Here is a 21,892-nt window from a genome sequence, read left to right as displayed (position 1 = left end):
CAAGTATATAAGTAGATAAAGTATTCGGTTCATGATAACTGATATAAACAAATCAAATATTCTTATCTAACATATCTACAAAACATACCGAAACCTCGAATTCTACACAATCAGCCTCATATGCAAACCAAAGAAAATTAAGAAAGAACATACCTCAAAATCCGTCAAATCAGCCAAAACCTCTCCATCTCCAGCCTCACCAGCATCAACAACACCCCTCTCCCTGGTTTTATTCCTCTTCACCAGCAACACCCGCAACGAAACCGCACAACACATCTGACACAACGCGCACGCCAGAATCAACTTACAGCCCGACTGGTAGATCGGCGCTTCATCTGCCAGAAAGGCGTGCGGCCCGATGATATTCCCTATACAGTATGCCAGAAACACGAAGGCGGTTGCGGTGACGCGCTTGGTGTAGCCGCCCATGTTGCTGGCGGGCATTTGGAGGGCGAGGACGAGGGAGGAGACGTAGGAGCCGGTCTATATCACCTGTTAGTATATAATATAGATGAATGGGTGGGACGTACAATGTAATAGCCGAATAAAACACCGTATTTGTTCGTCCTCGGAAGCTGCCAGAGAAGACAGATGCCGATGACCGTGGGGATCAGGTAGATGGCCATAATGTACGTGCGAACCTTTGTGAATCGAGTCGCGAGGTATGAGCCGGAGAGGATGAAAAAGACCTGGAATGCGCCTTGGGGGATACCAAGGGCTGTTGTTAGAAGGGGCTTAGACACGAGGCCTTTGATGATGAGTTTGCCGAACTATATCGTTAGTTTGAGAGTATATAGGGCGAGGATGGCTTACATTGGCGATGCCTCCGTTGATAGTCTCATTCAGCAGGGTAAAAAGAAATAAAAGCCAGACTTGGGGATCGGTAAACGCCTCTCTGATCTGATACCATTTAATCGAGCGATTCAGAATGCCCTATCTCATCAGCCTCACTCTGTATAAAAGATGGAGAGCTCACCGTCTGATTCCGCATCCCCCTCCCAACCAGCACCACCTTCTCCTCAACACTAAACCTCCTCGCCGAAAGAATACTATTCGGCAAAAACACCATCAACACCCCTCCCCAGACAACCGTCGCACCACCACAGATTAAGAAAATCGCCCTCCACACCGGAAACCCATTCATCTGGCCAATGCCAAACGTGAGCAGACCGCCCACCATCGAGCCCACCCCGTTGCAGCAGTAGAAGCAGCCTGCTCGGAATGGCTGCTCCTGGCGTGTATACCACATGCCGACGATCATCATGAAGCAGGGGGTGATGGGGGCTTCGAAGCAGCCCAGCAGGAAGCGGCAGATGCCCAGGCCGGTGAAGTTTTGGCAGCTGGCGGTTATCATGAGGATGGAGCCCCAGCATAGTCTATATAGGTTAGAATGGATATAGATAAGGTGATGGGATAGACGACATACACAAAGACCGAAATCACAGTTCCAATGGGCAGTCGCTGGGCAATATAACTCGCCGGATACTCCCAGAACAGATACCCTTTACCATCAGCATCACAACATATCAAAGGGAAGCATAGAGCCAAAAGAAAGATATATGAATACCAAAGTAGAAAATACTCGCCAACCAACTATACTCCTCACTATTAATATGCGCATCCGTAAACAAATCAAACACCGCACTATACGACAGCGCCTGCTTATCAATATACTGCAGCACATACGTCCCACACAGCAGCGGCAGCAGAATCAGATCAATCCGGCGACGCAGCTTCTTGCACCGGACCGGATCGTCGAGCATTTCCTGCAGCTGAGCGTGGGAGATGCCATTTTCATGGAGGAAGATTTCGGCTTCATCGAGGGAGGAGATTTGGCCGATTTCGACGTCAGTTTTGGTTATGGAGGGGGTCTTTTTGTCTGTCATTTTGTTTGTTGTATTATGGATTTGAAATATTTCGGAATATTTAGACTTGTATTCTACTTTATATCCAAGTGTCTATCTAGTAGATAAAATGCGGGGTACAGATACTCTATCATGAAGCTCGTATCATCCTGCCAATCACGGCTTATCTAGTATCTGATATCGATCCCTGCCACATTCGACTGCGGAGATGATCCGAAGTGAGGAGTGATAGATAATAGATAGTCTTGGTATTCAGAGTACCCCGTGGAGTGTGACTGATATTATATTTATTAGGCATTGTATAGTAAGCAGAAAGCGATATCAACCTGTACAGATCATCCCGTAAAGCTAACATCCAAGTCGGAATCACTCAGAATCTCCACATCAGTCAACACCTTATCGCCCTGTTTCAACTCAATAATACCCGCATCTTTCACACCGAATCTCGCACCACCCGCCGTCGCCCCCGCACCCGAGAAACTCACCGTCCCAAAATCAACCAGATTCACCAACGTCCCGCCGGATTGAAAGTCCTCGACGATCCAGTCCGCATTCTGGCCGGCAAGGGTGGCGTCCCCGTTTGGCGCGCTGATTGTCTGCGACGCTTTCTGGCCGGTGGAGAGGTTCTCGACGATGGCGATGCCCTCGCTGGGTGAGAAGGATTGGACGGAGGTGAAGATCACGTCGCCGGGGTTGACGACGAGGTCGAAATCATACGCCTTCTCGGGAAACCACTCGTACCAGGCGTGGTAGACGGGCTTGCCGTTATCGATGTAGAAGTCCACTCCCGTTTGGAGGATGGCGGCCGTGTAGGTGTCGCCGTCGATGCCGACCCAGGCGGAGGCGGCTTGCGTGCCTTCGCTGTTGGCGATGGCTTTGGGTTCGGGGACGACGAAGGAGGCGGAGACTTCGGTGTAGGCGCCTTCGGGGGGTGGTGAGGTGCGCACTGCGCCGGCCCAGTTGTTGCTGTATTGGATGTTGGCGAGGGTTCTGTATTCCTCGTTCGGGGCGATGGGCTGGAGGGGATGGGTTTGGCGATCGAGAGTGCGGGCTTGAATGCGCTCAGCGAGACCGCTGCGGGGGGCTGCCAATGCACTGCCGGCGAGGCAGAGGGAGTATAGGAGCTCGGTGGTGAGCTTCATGGTGGATGGTATGGATGGATGGCAGTGGACTGAGTGGGATGATGATAAGCCTCCGGTCAGGGTATTGACCTGGTTTTATAGACATGATGGGCTGTTGCATGCGGTCTGAAACATAACACCGGCAGCTGTCAGCTGTCAGCTATACAGCACGTCAATCCTGAGACGACTTGAATGCGGACAGGCCTCGTGGACAACTGGTCATGTTCATAGCCTACGAGGCTCAGTCTATCAAGATGAACCCCACGCACCCGTCGTGTTACGACGCGATCTTGATAATTTTAGAAACGGGCAAGATCTGAATCTGGGGTTCAGCTTTGATCGTGTTGACGGACTTGATGAAGATCGACCGTGGGATATTGCCGCATGGGGAAATCATACAGCTAATATGTTCTCACCACACATCAATCATATCTACTATAGACTTTACTATGAAATGCGTCTTGCAATCTAATCTCTCAGTAAATAGCAATCAATTAATTAATTCTCAGCATCAATACCATGTATTCTCAAACGTATCTCCGATATCATCGTGTTGGCAAGGGATACATTCCAGTCCATCCGCGTGGCCTTCTGCAAACAACAACTTCCTGTCTGGGGACGGATGGCCACGCGTCTTCGATGTCTGCAGACTACGGCTGCTCCAGTGACTGATTTCCCTATTGTCTGATGATGCTGAGAATGGTGTGCTGCCTGTAGTTTTCCCTCCAGCTCAGTGTTGGCGGGATCTGGTCATGACATAGCAGCATTCCAGTCATTCACCGGAAATCCAAATTAAGATGCTTAGATTTGTCTCAGGCAGCTATGGTAGACCATACTGTTGCCTTCAAGTCCAATGGCATATCAGAAATGCTGTTTCGTATCAAACATAAACCATTAGGCCAAGTATAACAACATATCAACACCAAACACCAAACAATCCCAACTACATAGGCAACCTCGGCATCTCCTCCAACGTCCAATACCGCCGCATATTCTCGGCCCCCAACGTCCTAACCTCATCATCTAAATGCGCCCACAACACCTCCCCAAACCCATCCATCAACCTCTTCACCTCGCCCCGCTCCAAATCCGCCCTCCCAAGTCTACAATCACTCAGGTAGGCTTCGAACTTGTCCAAGCCCGCGTGGATCTGCTTATGCTGTTTCAGCAGGTCGAGTTCTTTCTTGAACTCGGGCATTTTCTTCGCCAACACGGGGAAGATATGCCGCTCTTCGATGTTATGGTGCATTGTTAGGTGGGAACAGAAACTCTCGCCCATGGAGATTAGTTGGCGCGGGGAGATGGCTGAGCGTTTGGTGGTGGTGCAGGCGTTTTGGAGCTCGTTCCATGTGAGCCGGAAGTGGGTGTGCTGGATGGTTAGTTCGATAGTGTTATGTGTATGGGTGGGATACGTACAAACATGTCCATTTGCTCGGCCATGCGATTGTAGATGCGGAATTCCCGTGTAGAGAGAGCGGGCAGGGCCTCGCTCTCGTTGGTATTTTGCGCCATGGAGTTGGAAGGTATGCTAGGGAAAGAAGATGCCAGGCGTATTGAGGGGAGATGTCCACGGAGAACTGGCGGGATGGGGAATCGCAATCCGCGCATGGGCAGGCTTTCTATTTCTTATGTATTGATTATAACTCTGGCTTTTTAGATGGTTTCTAGAGGGGTCAAGAACTTAGAAATGGAAAACTGCGAATCAAAAGCTGCTGATTTCTACTGCCACTAGTCGCTTGGGCCCACAGAACGGCAGTTGTCTATGATAGCATCCGAGGGCAGTTCAATTAGATGCAGAGGCGTACTTACACGGTTACAACTGACGATGGATAGAAGATGGATAGAAAGATCATAGGCAAAGATTCTCGAATTGATTCAGACTATGTAGAATAAATGATAGATTACGTATGTTCCAGGTCCTCAATGGACGTATGCCATCTCAACATTCCAGTAGTTAAACCAGATGCCGCAAGACATAAATCTAGTACGTCGCTGGCTTGGGAATAAATTCCTTTCGATGTAAGCACTTCTTCGGCACAACCACAGTCATGAAAGGACTGGATCGCAATTTGACATCCGTGCTAGTTCTGTTCAAACAAAGATCAAAAAATGAAAACAGACGAGAGAGATGATGATAAATCCTATTATTAGATAAAACACTTGACAGAGGCGAGAATAAAAGGGATATAGAAACAGGGCCATCTGCAAGAGTACTGTCGGTGCTAGTAATTAAGTGATAAATATCGTAAGTCAATGCAACGTAGAAAGTTACAACTCCGCATCGCGGAGTGGCTTGGTAGGGGGTCTGAAGTTGCCTTGCATCAGCTCCTTCCAAGCCAGATCAAATCGCGCTCCCAGAAACCAGGCAGTGCCAATCTAGATATAGTCAGCATCATGGAGTGTATTCAAAAGGCACCAAACATACCATGGTAAAGGAGACGATAATGACGATGACACCCATCAGACCCATCATAAAGTACATGTCCTGGCGATTTTCAGCGTCTTCACTGGCCCTCTTCTGTTCTTCCTTGGTCTTCTCGCCAGTAATCTGGCGCTTGGCCAGTTCAGCAGACTGCGAGGGGAAGATTGTCTCGACAAATTTCTCAATCTGCAGTCACGTTAGTAAGAAGTTCTGTTGATGCAGGGAGAATGCCTTACCTTTCCACAGGCCATGCTGATCTTCAGGAAGTTAGGGTCCTTGGGAGTGTTCCTCTTGTGAATCTTGCGAGCGTATCTACGGAAAGTCTCAAAGAGAATGCGCAAGTTCTGAGTCGACTCCATCATCAGTTGACAAGCCTCACCCTTGGTGATCTTGATATTACGCTTGAAGATGTCCGGGTTACGGAAGCACAACTCCAGCGTGGCAATAGCCATGGACTGAGGAATGGCGCAGAAGTTGAAAACACTCTGCTCACGCAATCCAGCAAGGTAGAAAAGACAAGCCTCGACGTGTTCCAGGGCGTTCAACACCATCTCGGAACTGCAGTTGAGGGCTGCGTCGAGGTGCTCTGGGTTGAGCAAGTCTTCGAAGTTGTCAACGTGCTTGGACCAAATCTCTTTGGGCCAGAACCGTCGACCATCATCTTCGTCTTCCCGAATGTCACGAATGATGTTTGTCTTCTGCAGGAAGAGTCCCATCGACTTGTGAAGAGCGACGCGCTTGATCAGAGCAGGGTTGCCGAACTCAGCCTCAACAAAGAGGCGAGTAAGACCCTCTCCGACAAGGCCGGCAACGTAGTGACAATACAAATCGTATTCCTCGATTGTCTTGACACTAGCGTCCTCAAGCTCGGCCTTGCGGGCATAATCCGCCATACCATTGGCCATCTTGTCCGTAATGTCCTTGATGATCTCTTGGTAGACCGGCTTCAGCTTCTTGAACTCGGCGATGACATTGTGGAACTGAACCAGCAGTTCTCTGTCCTTCTCCTCCGGGCGGTTGCCGGTGAATGACCAGCCCTCCTTGTCCAAGACATTCTTGAAATCCCGCAGCAACGGTTCCTTGGTCTCAAGAGGAATGGAAGTGTCGTCCTCAATAGTATCCAAGCCGCGCAAAACGAGGTAGAAAAGGCAAACGGGGACGAGCAATTCCGGGTGGAGCTCCTGGATGACAGCGCTGAAGCTACGACTGGTCTTCTGGAGAAACTTGAAGCAAGTCCTCAAAGTCTCGCATTCTTCCTTCTCATTGCGTTCGTGAACAGGGTTGTGCCAAATTTTCCTATCACAAAGGACACGTGGGCATCCGTAAGCGTTGGAACATAAACACTAAACCCAGAGAGCTCGCTCCAAGCCAAGGACCGCAACCAACCATTGAGCTATCGACCTCAATTCTGAGGGATGAAAGATATAGTAAATGGCATTCGCTGCGATGCCCATGGTGGGAGGAAATAAAAATAAAAACAGAAGAAGAAGAAGGGCGACAGGTTTTTAAAGGGCGAAAAAAATGGCGAGGAAAAAAAGTGGAATGTGGGGGTCAACAAGCGAATGAGCAGTGGAGAATCGGACGGGAGGTTGAGGCGGCGAGTCGCGACAGGTCGCCGAATAAGAGCTGTCACAGGCAGGACGGAGAGGGATATAAGACAAAGATAGGGTGGAAGGGAAGAAGGCAAGGAAAAGTACGGAGTAAGCGGATGAGGATTGAAGGGAAGAAGGCAGAAGAAAGGGGGAAAGCAGGAAATCAAATCAAGCCCAGGAGTCGAAGAAGGAAGAAGAGGAGAAAAACGGGAGGCTTTAAAGTCGGCTGGGTTTGTTATGGCGTATTTACCGTATTGTTCGTGGCTAGGGGCAGAACGGGGGCTTGGCGTTGCTATTGAGGCGGAGGCTCATGCGGTGACGGCGTATTCCGGTTATATTACGGGCAGAACAGGCTATTACCATTATTACACATTGCCCACAGTGAGGCCTGAGCGATATGACCATACCTTACATACCATACAGAACCACCCAAGCAAACTCCCCGCCATGACGAAACGGGCTGGGCAGCATCAGCAGGCAGAGAGAAAAAAATACTCGACCCTTTGCCAACGCGTGAACTGACAACGCGCAGTGAGTATACCTGGCTGTCATCTTATCGGGCTCACTTGCATTCATCACGGACTGCTAGACGGTCGGATTCTGGATCTGTCGCTAGGTTGACCTCTGCAGCAGCCCATCATGGTTGCGGACACCACTTATTACGATGCCCTCGGTGTCGCCCCCACGGCCACCGAACTCGAGATCAAAAAGGCTTATCGGAAGCTGGCCATCGTCACTCATCCCGGTATGCTTCGTTGATGGCGGTGAGATCTGGAGATTGTTATTCTGACTCTGTGCGACAGACAAAAACCCTGGTGATGAGTCTGCGCATGCCCGATTCCAAGCGGTATACTCATCCAGTCCTGGGTATTATGGCATCATAACTGACTCGTTTCTTTGGCATAGATCGGAGAGGCATATCAAGTTCTGAGTGATGAAGAGCTACGAAAACGCTATGATAAGTTTGGAAAGGAAGATGCTATTCCCGGTGGTGGTTTCGGTCAGTTCAAGCTCGAACGGCATCCATACATCCACATGGCTAACACCATTCTAAAGAGGACCCCTCGGAATTCTTCGGCATGATCTTTGGCGGCGCTGCCTTTGTCGACCTTATCGGAGAGATCTCGCTCATGAAGGACCTGACCGCCACAATGGATATCACCATGCAGCAGATGGAAGAAGAAGAGCTGGCTGCCTCGGCTGAGGAGAAGCTCAACATCCACGAACAGGAGGGCCAGGGTGCTTCAACCACTTCCGGCGCTGCACCGTCAGAGGGTGCCCCTGCTGCTGCGGCTGCCGATTCCAAGACCCCAGCACAGGGAGAGTCTGCCCAGAGCTCTGCTACCAGCACGCCGTCTCGTCGCTACATGGGTCAGCAAGCTATCATGGACAAGTCGGAGGAAGAGGCAAGGATGGAGGCAGCTGGTCTGTCGGCGGAAGAAAAGGAGCTGCGCAAGAAGGAAAAGAAGAAGGGTGGTTTGTCCCGGGAACAGCAGGAGCGCCTGGCTGCATACGAAGAGGAGAGGAAGAAGGCACGTGAGGAGCGTGTCAACACCTTGGCCGTGAAGCTCGTCGACAAGATCAGCGTATGGACGGAAACCGACAAGGGTAAAGATGTCACTCGTGCCTTTGAGGAGAAGATTCGTCACGAAGTTGAAAACTTGAAGATGGAGTCCTTTGGTCTTGAGATTCTCCACGCCATCGGTGCCACATACGTTCAGAAAGCTACATCTTTCCTCAAGTCGCAGAAGTTCCTCGGTATCTCTGGTTTCTTCTCTCGCTTAAAGGACAAGGGTACTTTGGCCAAGGAAACCTGGACCACTATCTCGACCGCTATTGACGCTCAGATGACAATGGAGGAGATGGCCAAGATGGAAGAGCGCGGCGGAGAGGAGTGGACTGATGAGAAGAGGGCAGAGTACGAGAAGAAGGTTACAGGCAAGATCCTGGCCGCCGCATGGCGTGGAAGCAAGTTCGAGATCCAGAGCGTGCTCCGTGACGTGTGCGATCAGGTCCTGAGCGACAAGAAGATCAAGCTGGAGAAGCGCGTGGAACGTGCTCATGCTCTGGTCATTGCCGGAAACATCTACGCCAAGGTAAGTTTACTATCCCATGTCTCTGGGCTGTCTAACCGTGATTCCAGGCGGAGCGTGACCCCGAAGAAGAGGGAGACTACATGGCCTTTGAGGAGCTCATGGCCGAAGCCATGTCGAAGAAGGGCAAGGACGAGAAGAAGAAGAGAAAGGAAGGAAAGGGCAAGGTTGACGAGCCCGAGGAACCCGCTGCCGCCACTGCATAGATACCTGTTACTATTTCATTTACCCATTGATTCCGATTTGCTTCGTGCTCTATTTTCCCGCGGGTGGGTTGGATACCTTGTTTGCGAGGGATGCATCAGCTTTGTAGCGACTTATACCCATGCCTTCGCAGCTCCGTACTATCCACGGCGTAATTATATTCCATAGACATTCTGTGCTCTATTTATCTATTCTCTCCATTATTTTTACATAAGCGGCGTAAGCATCTTATCTGATCACTATGAAGTGTACGATATTTCTTGAAACGGGATAAAGTTCCTGAATCTATCCTGAAACTGTCCGATGTAGGTACTTGGATTGACTTCAATAACTCTTGCACCTGCATCTAGAGCAAGGCACGTCATGCGAGGGCTGTTGTTAGTACCTTATAGACATGATGTTCATCCCGCTTTTCAGCTCTGCTATAGCAGAATATATATTTACCACCAGATAGATAGTACAGTCACAACCAGAATTATCAATGAACATGATAAAAAACTTGAATATGAATTAAACATGATTATCCCACTGATACTATTATCTATCAATAACACGCCAAGGTTCTGGTTGCCACCAACAATTTCTTCGGCGCCCACCGACATTTCGCGATAAGAACAGCATCCACATCAACACAATAAAACTCCATCCCAGTAATTCCAGATAAGCACTATTTGACTCCAACTCATCATGCTGACAATTGCTTTGGCGAAAGTTGGAGAGGTTCGAATTGGATAACAGAAACGGCAAACGGCCTGCATCCCAGCTTACCCCTCACGTCAATGCCATGCAGCCAGACCGGAAACTCCGACAGATCCTTCACGCTTATACGGTCTTCTCTCCGTGTTGCGATGATTTCAATTCCATCTTGGATAGACAGATTTGAAAAGGAACAACAGTTGGGCACGATGAGAACCGACGGTCTCCGCTCGAATCCGCCCACGACACCAGTGTATCTTTTATCTCCATCTCCAATTCAGCCCTGCCAAGAGAGCTTGACTCGAGATGCAAATCGCGATGACTGGCGTTGTTTCAGCAGCTTGGAGCGTGTTTTTTTCCCAACGCGGTATATCACCTGCAGATCCGATCAATAATGCACCCGATGTTGCATTCGCTCTTGCATCTCGTACGACAGGAGGAGGAGCTGCTCTGCCCTCTGCAGGTCGATAAAAGGCCCTTCTTCCCCCGGTCTCAGTCTCATTCGACATTCTGTCCCAACAGTTACACGGTACACCGCACGTTATCGTCGGCTTCAATCCTTGCGATATCATCATGCGGAGATTCCTCCACACCGGTTCGGCCCTCATGGCCGCTCTCGATGTGACCGTCGCGTCCGCCTCCATTTCCGTCCCCGCATCTGCCCCGACGGGGGCGACTTTTGCCTCGGGATTCGACATGAAAACCAGCTGGGGTAATCTGAGTCCCTACAAGGAGGCTGGCAGCTTCAATGTCCCCAAGGGTGTCCCCGGGGGCTGTGAGCTGTCGCAGGTGCATGTCTTGCACCGACACGCCCAGCGCTATCCAACCGGTGCGCCGCTGGATGGGGTCCCAATGGAATCATTCCATGACAAGTTTGTAAATTACACCAGATCCCACCCCAATGAGGCAGTGGGCAAGGGGCCGTTGGCGTTTTTGAATGACTGGGAATATTTCCTTGGCGAGGAGTTGTTGCTCACCACCGGTGCTGCGACTGAGGCGACATCGGGCGCTGATACATGGGCCAAATATGGACGGACAGTGTATCGCGCCAGTCCGGGTGAGGCATCATGGAATGAGTCGATGAATGTGTACCCGAATGGGACTGCACGTTCAAAGCCGGTGTTTAGGACGACTTCGCAGGCCAGAATCTTGGAGAGTGCTCGCTGGTGGTTGAGTATGTTATGGCACTTGATTAATTTATCTTGATTCTAACCATTTTCCAGGTGGTTTCTTTGGCAATACCGGTGCTAACAGCTCCTACGATCAATATGATCTCGTCATCATCCCCGAAGTTAACCCATTCAACAACACCCTCGCGCCTGGCAGTGCCTGTCCTGGCGCTCACACTGACGGGTACGTCAGAGACCAAATAACCTCCCTTCTAGCTCTTACTAACTGCTACCAGAGATGATTCCGCCGAAGTATTCGCAACCAAAGCACTCTCACCTGCCCTGAAACGACTCTCCAAGCTCCTCCCATCGGATTTCAACCTCACTTCCTCTGACGTCCTCGGCATGATCACCCTCTGCCCATACGAATACGCAACACTGGGCAGCTCCGCCTTCTGCTCTCTCTTCACAGAACAGGAATGGCGTGACTTCGAATACATCACCGACGTCATCTTCTACGGCGACTACGGGTTCGGGTCCCCGAGCGGCCGCGCCCAGGGGATCGGATATGTCCTCGAACTCGCTGCTAGGCTGGAAGCCAAGTTGATCTATTCCAGCGATACCAGCATCAACTACACATACGATGACAACACCGCTCAATTCCCCCTCCACCAACCGCTGTACATGGACATGTCGCATGACGATAACATTGTCTCTGTCATTGCCGCCCTGGGCATGGAATACTTCAACTACGGATCCCAGGGTCTACCAGGGGACTTGACAAAGTCGCCCCCTCGCACCTTCAAGTTAAACGAGATAACACCCTTTGGGGCCCGGTTCATCTCTGAGGTCTGGACATGTCCGAGCGATACATCGTTCGACAATCTCGGCGCTACACTATATAAAAACCCCGACCTGTCTTCGAAAAAGGATACTAAGGATTATATCCGATTTGTGCTCAATAATGCTCCCGTCCCGCTTAAGGGTGTGCCCGGGTGCGACGGTGCGAAGAATGGTTTTTGTGCTGTTTCGGACTTCCTCAAGGGCGTGCCGGATATGAAGAAGGAGGCTGAGTACCAGTATGCGTGTTATGGGGACTATAACTCCACCGGGCAGGTTGGGGATGGGTATCCAGAGGAATAGGTGACTTGGTTGTGAGGATACTTAGCCGAGTACAGAGTGTTGCTAATAACCAGCTGAGATTGGTTAGATGATGTTATGATATTGTCTTTGACAATCTGTACATACTTTCAGACTACGTAGTCGCGAGTATTGATAAATAATCAATGTTTACTCAAGACTTACGAAGTGATACATGATATGATGAAAGTTTGTAAAAGCTATGAAAACATCAATAGATAGTTTCATGTAACCTTCAACTCCCGTCTTCTAATATACCGTCGCCACTACAACTCATCAGCAAGTCTTAAACGAACCTCGAAAAGAAAAGAGCACATACCACAGGATTCAACAAGTAAACCGGAATCCCAAGCAAAAACACCCCCCCGGTAACAGCAGCCAGAACCCCCATCGCAGTCGGATAACTATACTTCTCCACCATGGGATTAATCCCATAACTCAACGCAAAAGCGATAATATTTTTCGTGCCAACGACAGCCACCAGCGCCGGGCCAGGATTCCTCTCCCACGCCTCCGCCGCGAAAGATGTAGACAGGATAAGCACCGACACGAAGGCGATTTGCAACAATGTCCAGCCCATATATGGACCGCCCCAGGTTGCGTTGCCGTTTGCTGTGAAGCCGTATACGAGGAGCGAAGCTACGGTGAGGATTCCGGGCAGGATGAGGAGGAGGAGACGATGCTCGGGTGTGTGGATTCCGTTGGCTCGTTTGGCCATGCGCAGGACGAACCAGTCGCCAAATACGCCTGCGTATAACATGCCCCCGAAGCCGCCGAAGACGCCTCCTAGGTTGATGAGGCCGATGTTGCGTGCTTCCCAGCCGTAGTTATATTCTAGGACTGTGTTGTATGTGAGGGATAAGCCAACGGAGGACCCGAGCACGACGGAAGAGAGTAGAGTGGCATATAAGATACCAGGGGAACTGAATGCTTCAAACATGTGAAACCAAGCCATTAGAACGGTCTTAATGGGGCTCTGGGTTGGGCACGACCATGGTTTGAGCATTTGTGCATATGTCCTTTTCGGCCGCAACTCCTCTGGAATAGTATCTTGATCATGCTCACCCTCTGAACCAAGATACGCCTGCGCTTCTTCCCCGGAGAGTACCTGGGTCACCCCGAACTGGTCAGTAACTATAACATGACCATTGGTTATTTGAGCCCCGCGATAATAGCTGGTCTCAAAGCAGAAAAAAATGACAATGATAAATCCAGCTCCGACGGCAATCACATAGACCCAGTAAAACCAGCGCCATCCCAATGCTGCGGCTTCGTATGAACTAGCCAGGTTGAGGCAACTTGTTACTGTATTCTGCGTTGCCCAGTAGAGGCCGTAAACCATGCCCCGTTGGTGAACAAACGTTACCTCGGCTAGCATCAGAGGAAGGAGCTGAAAATGTGCATAAATTAGTAAATGTTAATGAAGAAAGAAGGAGAAGCAAACCGATTCAGTTGCACCAGAGGCAAGGCCTTGAATGATGCGCAATGCGAAATGCTGTTCCCAGGTCTGAGATAGGGCACATCCTACAGTTGCCCCCAAAAGCACAAAGATGGAGATTATGGTTCCCAAGCGACGTCCATAAACAAGACCTAGAGGTAGAATCAGGTAGTTCCCTTTATCGGATTAGAATATTGTAAATCATTTTTGAAGCATTATACTTACCTATGCCAACAAACAAGGATGGAAAGGTCGACAGCCAGACAACTTCATTTGTAGAATGTCCCTGTGGCGTATACATTTTGACGAATATCTCGAGAATGGCACCCAATCCCCCAACCACCGATAGAGACATGACGGCTGCATTTCTGTCAGTATTCCACGGTAAATTGAGGTAAGATGGAGTCCTGACAGAACCAGCAGCAGCTGACAATAATGCCCATTTTCTCCCAGCACGTGAAGTTCAACGGGTCATTAGGATCGTTGCTGGGAACAGGAAGTCGCTGGATTTGACCACCAGCACCAACCAGCACATCATCGGACGAAGATACTTGTGCCTTGAGATTTTCCTTCAGTTCAACGCTGGCCTTCTGCTCCATGATGGCGGACATGGTGGATGGATCCAGTACACCACCAACTCGGCATTCCGGTGTTGGGGATTTGGGCTATATCAAGACGCAGTGACCATAATTGCCCCGTATACTCAAAAGCGGGGAAATCACAGACAAGTATTTTGGACACCTCGAGACTCGAAATTAAACATGCCTCGCAACCTCTCGCCCACTTGGTGGATTCGTCAACACTGGCTGTGGGGAAAGAAAATCCCCCACAAGCCGACCCCAGAGGAGAAATATCAAGGATCATATCAGGTGAGCTTTTCCCGGGTAGTCCACATGGGCCTAAAATAATCCCTGTCACCATTCATAGTGTAAACTCTGATAGGATGTGTTCTTTAATTGGACATATTCTGGTAATGTATTGGCTATATTTGCCCTCCAAAGTATTGAAAAGTATTATGGTAATGTACCGAGTATTCTGTAATCCTCTGGGGAGAAGGATATTGAAGTGGCATCTAGCCAACTTGACCCAAGAGATGAATGGTGTAACATATCTGAATTATACTATGGCAAATCCCCTAAGTCTTGCATCAAATCGCGCAGGTTACTGACGAGTGGTGGCAAGTTATTAGCCGGCGACGCGCCAGGATAATTGCTCTCAAATATCTGGCGGGCAATTACCATGATCGATCGAGGCTTAGAAAGCTCACAAAAGCCTTGATGGCTGGCGGAGTCATGACCTCCAGGAATAGTATCGAATGTCAACCCTGGTTGGCCAATGTTGCGGGCGACAAAAGCCTTCGTGAGTTGGCACTCAGGACCATCAATGCAAACAAAGATTGCACCATCAACAACAGTAACAGGAGTATTCACTTCCACATGTCTATTTTCGCCGCATTGCAAGAGCCCGTAAACCCACAGAGTCAACGCTGCATGATAGATTGCTAGACAATCAAATCCGCGCAATTGATAAGGGGGCACAAGTCGTGCAGTGCGAAAGACCTGACCGGCATGCCAGATAGCTATGCGGGCTTCCTTCGTTTGGCTCCAATCACGTAGCCCAGGATATGCTCGTTTCGCATCCAGCTCCCCAAGCTTACCGGCGAATCGTTGTATAGCGTCTACATCAATGTGTAAATACATCATGGTGAACTCCTTCAGCAGTGTGGCAACCGCTGATGCGCTGAATAAATCGCCTTGAAAGCCCTGGAGAATGGAGTATCTAAAATAATTAGTATTTCCGCTTCGTGAAGATGCCCTCAAAAATAGGAGATTACTTACATATCATCTTGTCGGCTCTGCAGCCACAAGCGATTCATAGCACGAGATCCAGAGAGACAACAACGCGACAGCAAAACTTGTTGTCGGAATTCCCATACCTGGCTTGCTAGGCCATGTAAAAGGGCTAATGTGGCAATTCCCGCATCAAAATCAGAAGGAGGATGGTTGAGGAGACTCGGATCTGCAAGAACATCCCGCAAACTCAACTCAGATGTTCTTATGTGACGGCCATACATTTCAATATAGACATTCTTCCAAGCTGTGGCTGTGGGTGCTAGCCAAAGATCTCGATGAGCCGGAAATGGAAGGGTTAGTTCTGCATAGCAGGTAATTGCCGGTCGGTTCATTGCCGTGGCCACCTGGATATCATGCTCGAACAAGTGGTAAACCAAACTAGTCAAATCCTATTAGTATGGTATCATGAAAATGTGTCTCTTGTACTAACCGCTTTAGGGACTCCTGCTTGACCCATGTATGCCAGATATCTTCTAGCGATTCTTCATTATCGAGACAAGAAAAAGGCGTGATTGCAGAATATGCTGAGCAGTCAAACGTGCCAGCACGCCGGAGGGCCTGTCCATCAATAAGCAAGCCATCTAAAGATCATTCAAGTAGACTCACTGTACAAAGCGGTTGTAGATAGCTCTCGGCGATTTGCATTTTCCGCTTGTAGCCGCAGAAAACGCCAATATCAAGCCACATCATTGACGCCTGGAGGTATTGGAGATCCCGCAGCACGCTATTATCGTATTCCACCTGAAGGTAGGAAAGGGCGAGCTAGTTAGCCAGGACTCGCTACAATCAATAGCGGTTTGTGCTTTAGAGTCATACCAGTTGTGCCAAGCTGACTCGGACAATTTCCTGGAGAATTATACCGGTCTTATTGATGGACGGCGTCCGACAACATACGCACCCAGCAGCGACCATGGCAGTCAAAAGCTCTGGCCTTAAGTCTTGATTGTATAAGGTATATGGGTGAATCCAGGAATCCGTTTCTGTCTTCTTTGCAATCCCAATCTTGATCAATGTATCTAGATGTTCTGCAGCAGGAAAAGCGGACACGAGAAGTCGCGATCCAGCAGTTCGTACCACTAGCTGGAACATATCGTCTCTCGCTCGATTGGTAAGTTTGCCTTGGATTTTCAGATTATCTAGAGGGGTTCGGTGTGAGGATGAAATGGCAGTAGTCATGTCTGTATCCCTCAGCGGTATTCGACCTTCTTCACTAAATGCATTCTGGTTCTTTTCAGGAATCCAAAGCCTATGTATTTGTTAGTCTATACTAGTGTTGCCGTAATGAAACATGATCGAATATCAAATACTATGCACATACCATAGAGATCTTTGAAATGCTTCGACACGCAACCTTGCAGATCCTACCGAATCCACTATCAGATCCGGACCGCTTCCATCATCCTGTATATGGACCTGCGGGTCAAGAATCATATCAAGATCAGGAATAAAATTATTTCCAAACAAATCAATGTCTGAAAATGTAAAATCCGCGTCCTGCATGAAATCAAATACATCTCGAGGTTGCTGAGGGTCCTGGGTTTCGTTCACTCCGGGTAGATCTGGAAGCATGATTTGTTCGAAGAATGCAGGAAAGCTGTTCATATTTTGATACCCAGCAAGATCGGTTTGATTTGGGTAGTGGTTTGGCAAAAGCTGATCTAGCTGCGTTGTAGATTTTGTTGGAGGAATTGGGGTGTAGATGCCATGAGCTCCTGCTGTTTCTTGTGGCATACTGATTTCATCTGAACGGGATATTGGAGTCGCAATTGACCCTGAGCATACATAAATGCTCTCATCTTGATACCAACTCTGAGGCGATACGGGTGTGTAGACAGCACGGTCTTTGTTTCGCATGGAAGGTCTTGGGCGCTTAGCAATGCACTCAGTTCCTTTGCTCTTGCACCGCTAACTACTGGTCAGCATTTGAAGCATAGAAATCGCATCCATAGAATTCATACCAGTGATAGACAGATATAGGATGCGTGATCATCTACTTACGTTGCATGGTCTCTCATTATCACAGCTGAGCTTTGCGGTTGCACAAGGCTCACATGCTTGAATGGCTCGTTCCTTCTGGCGTTTCAATGTCTTTCCTTCGGCCGTATTCTTTTCATGGACGACCTGATGTCTTTGCAAGACATCACTATAGATCCAAGTCAGCCCTGGCTCTGATAATTAGGCTCCATGGATGACTGGCCGACGATTGAACCCCCTCCAACAAACGGGGCATTGAAACGTACGCTCGTTGCGATCTGCCGTCGTCAACTCTTATATCAGCACTCGCATCAGTAGACTGTCTTAGGACCAGCCATACGAGAATCTAAGTGTCGAGCCAGATGATCAGGACGCTCATAAACCTTGTCACACTGCGGACAACGATGTGAGCCGGAGGGCTTGACTCGTGGAGAGCGTCGAGACTTTTGGTCAGACATGGAGACATTATTAGGACGATATCCTTTTGCCAGGCATATGAAGATACGGTGGCATGAGGAATATGGATTGCGAAGAGGCCAGCTTCTGATCTTTGAAAGCCATGGTTGACCTGATGTCCCAGTGTTGACAACCCCAAGAGAAGAAACGCGGGGAACGACGCGTGATCTGCGGCCCCGGGGGGTTTTCCCCTCCCGGCAGCCCCAAGGTGCACATCTTCGTCTTCTCCTCCACATCGACTCCCGAACGATTGCCATCATCCAATGATCACTGACATGAATGACTATAACCCTGGCTTCGTGTGGCTGCCTGGAAATGGACTGAAACTAGCTACTAGTATGCACATCCTTGGCTTTCTGCGCGATGGCATCACGGAATCAAGCAGCTATCGGCTCCACTGCGACGTCAGCGAGCACTTCGGGGATTTTGACGGCAAAATCTCTATCTACCCATGTATTGAATTCAAATATCTCAATTGTGCTAATTGATTGCTGGCTACCAGATAAAATCCAGGTGCAATCTGCTAATATAAAGTGCTCTATCGTCAACCAGTCTGCTGGAGTTGCTGATTCCGTCTCCATTCTTCGGCACCGTTATACATGCAGTTGAAGTCCATGAACTCATCGGGTTTCCTGAATAATGCTTATTAGTATCAGGCTATAATTTATCTCACAGATCACGTACATAGTGACCGTTTTCTCGCCTTTGGCTGTTGCTGGCTTGGCTGCTTGTCGACTGTAGGCTTGAATGAGACTGACGCGCGAATACCGGCATTGGAAGATATCCTATACCCGTTAGCAATTTTACAGACACTCTGTCTATTTTTGCTTCGGTTGAAATACTTCAAGGATGCTTGTGAGCTTCTCAAATGATGGTGGCTCGACTACTCCCTCAAACAAGGCCCCTAAAGCCTCGGAATCTTCGATGGCTTGACTAGCACCTTGGCCTTGCGTCGGTAGCATGGCATGAGCGGCATCTCCTATCAAAATAGCTCGTCCCCTATACCACGACTTCAAAGGGTCCTGATGTATATCAGCACAGTTTAACGACAAAATAAGGCCCAAAGCCTACCAAATCGCGCAGTTGCCACAGCCCGAGATCTGGTGAATGTCTATTTCGATATGAAATGCTTAGAAATTACCACTCAAGAAACTCAGAAGCCTGCAGTTCATCTTACTTGAAGATGCTCGTTACCCAGCTTGGAAAATCGGAAAACGTATCCAACATCTTTTCCAGATTACCCTCGGAAACCCATGACTGCTTTGCATGTGGATCCTCATTCAATTTATCTAGAATTATTTCAGTACGTCACGAACCTAGATTTATATGAATTGAGTCAATTGAAGACATACCATCTGGCACCAATGCAACGATGCCAAATACATCACCCTGTCGGCCCGGTCCCATTATCAAACGGCACTCATGCGCAAGCATCATCGAGGTATATGGAAGGCGAGGATCAATCTTGCTACAGAAATCCTTCTCTTTCTCTTGCAAAATTTGCGTGGGTATCTAAAACGTCATCCTTTGACCAGAGTCGATAAATCTTGCGTCACTTACCATGAGACGGTACGCTACATGAAGTCTATCAGTCAAATCGCGGGTGTTACTGTTGGACAACTTACCTGAATGTCCTGTTGGCATTGCGACAGGCTCAGCATCTAGAACATGCTCTCGAATGGTGCTGTGTCTGTCAAGTCAATGTCAGCATCATCTGTCGTTGATCAGAATCCGCTCTGACAGTTGCTTGGCATTCCGTGGATACCGAAGTTTAACTTACATCCCATCTGCTCCAACAATCAAATCAGCGTGTATATATTCGCCACTCTCGAGTATGATAGTTCCCTGGAGAGGATCACAACCCACAACACGAGATGCAACTCGGATAGTAACAGGATCACCATCGCACTCGGAAGAGGTTGCACCATGTTTCAATGCTTCATGCAGGTCTCTGCGATGATATAGAACTCGATTTGCGCCGTATGCTGTCTTGGTCAACAATGGAACTGTGTTTACCAGCTTTCCATCAGTTGAATACACCCGAAACCCCTCGTCGATCATTCCTCGAGCACCCTGCAGCTCTTTGGTTAGATCCCATTTCCGTTCCACAATCTTTGAAGCATTTGGCTGCAAGGATATGAGCGCCCCGATTTCTTTATTAAGACGTGACTGCTCGAGCACTGTTATCTGTCTGTTTGGTCCTCGCAGCGCAATGGCAGCGCTCAAACCAGCGATGCCACCACCAACAATGATAATTCGAAAGGGCTTGGTTTCTATCATTGTATGGATGGTCCTCGACAATAGGATATCCTAAGTATTATGATAAAAGATGGTTTTGTGTTCATATGACTTTTCTTGTGCTAATAGCCATTCCAATAACTACATATGCCCACAGGCTCCCCCACACGGGACTACTCACCTTAAACCAACGCCTCCACCTCCACTTTCCGACAGCTCCTCTGCTCCATTTCCACTGGCGAATACTCCATGCAAATTTGGTAGTGTGACAGTTGGGTAAATATTTTGTTTCCATTGTGTACAATTCTTGTGGGCAATATATTGATTTAGTACTGTTACTCGAGCAGGGCTATTATGTGGGCATAGTACGCATATAAACACATATCAGACTTACTATCCTATCTCAACAGCAGTTTAAAACTTAGATTGCGAACAGCTTCATTCATACCAACTTATCATCATGTCTGCCACTACGACCATCACCGAGACCGTTCAAGTTCAACGCGAAAGCAAAGCTAACCCCCTTGACGTTGGCCGGTTGCGCCTGGACGGCACTGACAATACATTTGGCGATTTCCGCGATGACCTGGCCCGTGATGGCTTTGCCGTTGTGAAGGGAGCTATCCCTCGTGAAAGGGCTCTTAAGTACGCCGGTGACATGCATTCCTGGCTGGAGGGCTTGTAAGTCAACTCATATGCCACTCTTTGTTTTATTCGATGACATGAACTAATACAGACATACAGTGACCTTGGTTATGATAGGAATGACCTGTCAACCGTTCACAAAGACAGGCTTCCTATCATCAATGAGAAGGGAATGTGTCTGCACTACGGTGTCACTCACGAAAACTTCGTCTGGGAGATTCGAAGTGAGCCGGGTGTTGTCAGTGCCTTCGAGAAGGTCTACAACGATAATGATCTGATTGTGTCTTTCGATGCAATCAATTTCGGATTTCCCAAGTAAGGATTTTACACGGCAAGTCGACATGGACCTGTTCAGGCTAATGAGAAAACAGCCGCACGGACTTGCCTCCTAACAAGCCATGGCCGCACCAAGACCAGGATCCAGCCAAACCTGGCTTCCGTTGTCTCCAAGGCTTGGTCAACCTTCTCCCCAATGGCCCTGATGATGGCGGCCTCATTGTCTGCCGTGGCGGCCACCTCCTATCCGAGGATTTCCACCGCGATATGGCAGATGAAGAGAGGATTCCCGCCTGGACTCCTGAGTGGTATGGCTTCACTGAACGTGGAATGAAGTGGCTAGCGGATCATGGAGGTTTTTGGGAGAAGGTTTGCGCTGAACCTGGCGACCTACTACTCTGGGATTCCAGAACTCCGCACTACAATCTCAGCTCTAAAACCCAGCAGCCGCGCTTCGCCATTTACACTTGCTACATGCCGGTTGCAGATGCGACGCAAGACGATTTGCTGAGAAAGAAAGATGCGTTCGAGCGCCGTGTGGGCACCACCCACTGGCCTAATGCGAAGCATACTGGCTCCAATATTGCTAAGCGTGACGAACAGGATTGTCCCTATAATCGGCTTCGTCCAGTCAATGAGCCGGTCCTTAGTGAGCGTGCCTTTAAGTTGACGGGTATTCCGTATATTGTTGATTAGGACCATCTCAACGAGTTTATCATACCACCTTCCCTTGGAAATTCTACGGCTTCTATTACATCTTCGGTTTTGTT

General features: G+C 49.0%; 10 protein-coding genes across 10 annotated transcripts; 3 read left to right on the top strand and 7 right to left on the bottom strand.

Moving 5' to 3' along the window:
• Window positions 1–75: 75 nt before the first annotated feature.
• ASPWEDRAFT_112877 (putative MFS transporter) lies at window positions 76–1,886 on the bottom strand (the record flags this gene model as incomplete). The annotated part of the gene is made up of 7 exons (XM_040828364.1): window positions 76–102; window positions 154–483; window positions 531–770; window positions 814–933; window positions 977–1,376; window positions 1,427–1,502; window positions 1,568–1,886. The coding sequence occupies 7 exons, from the start codon at window positions 1,884–1,886 to the stop codon at window positions 76–78; spliced, it is 1,512 nt and encodes a 503-aa protein (XP_040688186.1).
• Window positions 1,887–2,097: 211 nt separating this feature from the next.
• Window positions 2,098–3,402, bottom strand: ASPWEDRAFT_42511 (A4/G1 family peptidase). Its single transcript, XM_040835793.1, has one exon. It carries the CDS (start codon window positions 3,005–3,007, stop codon window positions 2,201–2,203), a length of 807 nt encoding a protein of 268 aa, XP_040688185.1. The 5' UTR covers window positions 3,008–3,402; the 3' UTR covers window positions 2,098–2,200.
• Window positions 3,403–3,786: 384 nt separating this feature from the next.
• Window positions 3,787–4,656, bottom strand: ASPWEDRAFT_42508 (hemerythrin domain-containing protein). Its single transcript, XM_040835792.1, has one exon. The coding sequence runs from the start codon at window positions 4,233–4,235 to the stop codon at window positions 3,930–3,932; it is 306 nt and encodes a 101-aa protein (XP_040688184.1). The 5' UTR covers window positions 4,236–4,656; the 3' UTR covers window positions 3,787–3,929.
• Window positions 4,657–5,199: 543 nt separating this feature from the next.
• erg9 (bifunctional farnesyl-diphosphate farnesyltransferase/squalene synthase) lies at window positions 5,200–7,209 on the bottom strand. The gene is made up of 4 exons (XM_040835791.1): window positions 6,795–7,209; window positions 5,645–6,704; window positions 5,412–5,594; window positions 5,200–5,362 (listed from the first exon to the last, which is right to left on the bottom strand). The coding sequence occupies exons 1-4, from the start codon at window positions 6,860–6,862 to the stop codon at window positions 5,255–5,257; spliced, it is 1,419 nt and encodes a 472-aa protein (XP_040688183.1). The 5' UTR covers window positions 6,863–7,209; the 3' UTR covers window positions 5,200–5,254.
• Window positions 7,210–7,474: 265 nt separating this feature from the next.
• ASPWEDRAFT_42504 (DnaJ domain protein) lies at window positions 7,475–9,309 on the top strand. The gene is made up of 5 exons (XM_040835790.1): window positions 7,475–7,745; window positions 7,804–7,847; window positions 7,907–8,000; window positions 8,057–9,096; window positions 9,144–9,309. Exons 1-5 carry the CDS (start codon window positions 7,640–7,642, stop codon window positions 9,297–9,299), a joined length of 1,440 nt encoding a protein of 479 aa, XP_040688182.1. The 5' UTR covers window positions 7,475–7,639; the 3' UTR covers window positions 9,300–9,309.
• Window positions 9,310–10,599: 1,290 nt separating this feature from the next.
• On the top strand, window positions 10,600–12,245 carry ASPWEDRAFT_113036 (histidine phosphatase family protein; the record flags this gene model as incomplete). The annotated part of the gene is made up of 3 exons (XM_040828378.1): window positions 10,600–11,167; window positions 11,217–11,346; window positions 11,399–12,245. 3 exons carry the CDS (start codon window positions 10,600–10,602, stop codon window positions 12,243–12,245), a joined length of 1,545 nt encoding a protein of 514 aa, XP_040688181.1.
• Window positions 12,246–12,466: 221 nt separating this feature from the next.
• On the bottom strand, window positions 12,467–14,291 carry ASPWEDRAFT_184990 (uncharacterized protein; the record flags this gene model as incomplete). The annotated part of the gene is made up of 5 exons (XM_040832048.1): window positions 12,467–12,508; window positions 12,562–13,632; window positions 13,687–13,856; window positions 13,906–14,040; window positions 14,093–14,291. 5 exons carry the CDS (start codon window positions 14,289–14,291, stop codon window positions 12,467–12,469), a joined length of 1,617 nt encoding a protein of 538 aa, XP_040688180.1.
• A 510-nt stretch (window positions 14,292–14,801) lies between these two features.
• On the bottom strand, window positions 14,802–18,045 carry ASPWEDRAFT_184989 (uncharacterized protein; the record flags this gene model as incomplete). The annotated part of the gene is made up of 9 exons (XM_040832047.1): window positions 17,848–18,045; window positions 17,774–17,798; window positions 17,532–17,676; window positions 16,852–17,438; window positions 16,350–16,779; window positions 16,140–16,274; window positions 15,964–16,091; window positions 15,519–15,911; window positions 14,802–15,459 (listed from the first exon to the last, which is right to left on the bottom strand). Exons 1-9 carry the CDS (start codon window positions 17,963–17,965, stop codon window positions 14,802–14,804), a joined length of 2,619 nt encoding a protein of 872 aa, XP_040688179.1. The 5' UTR covers window positions 17,966–18,045.
• A 462-nt stretch (window positions 18,046–18,507) lies between these two features.
• Window positions 18,508–20,243, bottom strand: ASPWEDRAFT_173916 (uncharacterized protein; the record flags this gene model as incomplete). Its single annotated transcript, XM_040831150.1, has 9 exons — window positions 18,508–18,595; window positions 18,648–18,748; window positions 18,806–18,985; window positions 19,035–19,074; window positions 19,141–19,252; window positions 19,316–19,475; window positions 19,524–19,537; window positions 19,589–19,653; window positions 19,744–20,243. 9 exons carry the CDS (start codon window positions 20,241–20,243, stop codon window positions 18,508–18,510), a joined length of 1,260 nt encoding a protein of 419 aa, XP_040688178.1.
• A 418-nt stretch (window positions 20,244–20,661) lies between these two features.
• Window positions 20,662–21,818, top strand: ASPWEDRAFT_113279 (uncharacterized protein; the record flags this gene model as incomplete). Its single annotated transcript, XM_040828396.1, has 3 exons — window positions 20,662–20,882; window positions 20,946–21,161; window positions 21,218–21,818. 3 exons carry the CDS (start codon window positions 20,662–20,664, stop codon window positions 21,816–21,818), a joined length of 1,038 nt encoding a protein of 345 aa, XP_040688177.1.
• Window positions 21,819–21,892: the final 74 nt, after the last annotated feature.

The sequence above is a fragment of the Aspergillus wentii genome, assembly GCF_001890725.1.
Source record: "Aspergillus wentii DTO 134E9 unplaced genomic scaffold ASPWEscaffold_5, whole genome shotgun sequence".
NCBI lineage: Eukaryota > Fungi > Ascomycota > Eurotiomycetes > Eurotiales > Aspergillaceae > Aspergillus > Aspergillus wentii.
This window is presented reverse-complemented; position numbering and strand designations above follow the sequence as displayed.

Coding starts and splice junctions, on each gene's coding strand:
- ASPWEDRAFT_42511 (XM_040835793.1), bottom strand. CDS start 3,007: ATGAAGCTCACCACCGAGCTCCTATACTCCCTCTGCCTCGCCGGCAGT.
- ASPWEDRAFT_42508 (XM_040835792.1), bottom strand. CDS start 4,235: ATGCACCATAACATCGAAGAGCGGCATATCTTCCCCGTGTTGGCGAAG.
- erg9 (XM_040835791.1), bottom strand. CDS start 6,862: ATGGGCATCGCAGCGAATGCCATTTACTATATCTTTCATCCCTCAGAA. Junction 6,705..6,794: donor TTGAGGTCGATAGCTCAATG/GTTGGTTGCGGT, acceptor CCTTTGTGATAG/GAAAATTTGGCACAACCCTG. Junction 5,595..5,644: donor TCAGCATGGCCTGTGGAAAG/GTAAGGCATTCT, acceptor ACGTGACTGCAG/ATTGAGAAATTTGTCGAGAC.
- ASPWEDRAFT_42504 (XM_040835790.1), top strand. CDS start 7,640: ATGGTTGCGGACACCACTTATTACGATGCCCTCGGTGTCGCCCCCACG. Junction 8,001..8,056: donor TATTCCCGGTGGTGGTTTCG/GTCAGTTCAAGC, acceptor ACCATTCTAAAG/AGGACCCCTCGGAATTCTTC. Junction 9,097..9,143: donor CCGGAAACATCTACGCCAAG/GTAAGTTTACTA, acceptor CCGTGATTCCAG/GCGGAGCGTGACCCCGAAGA.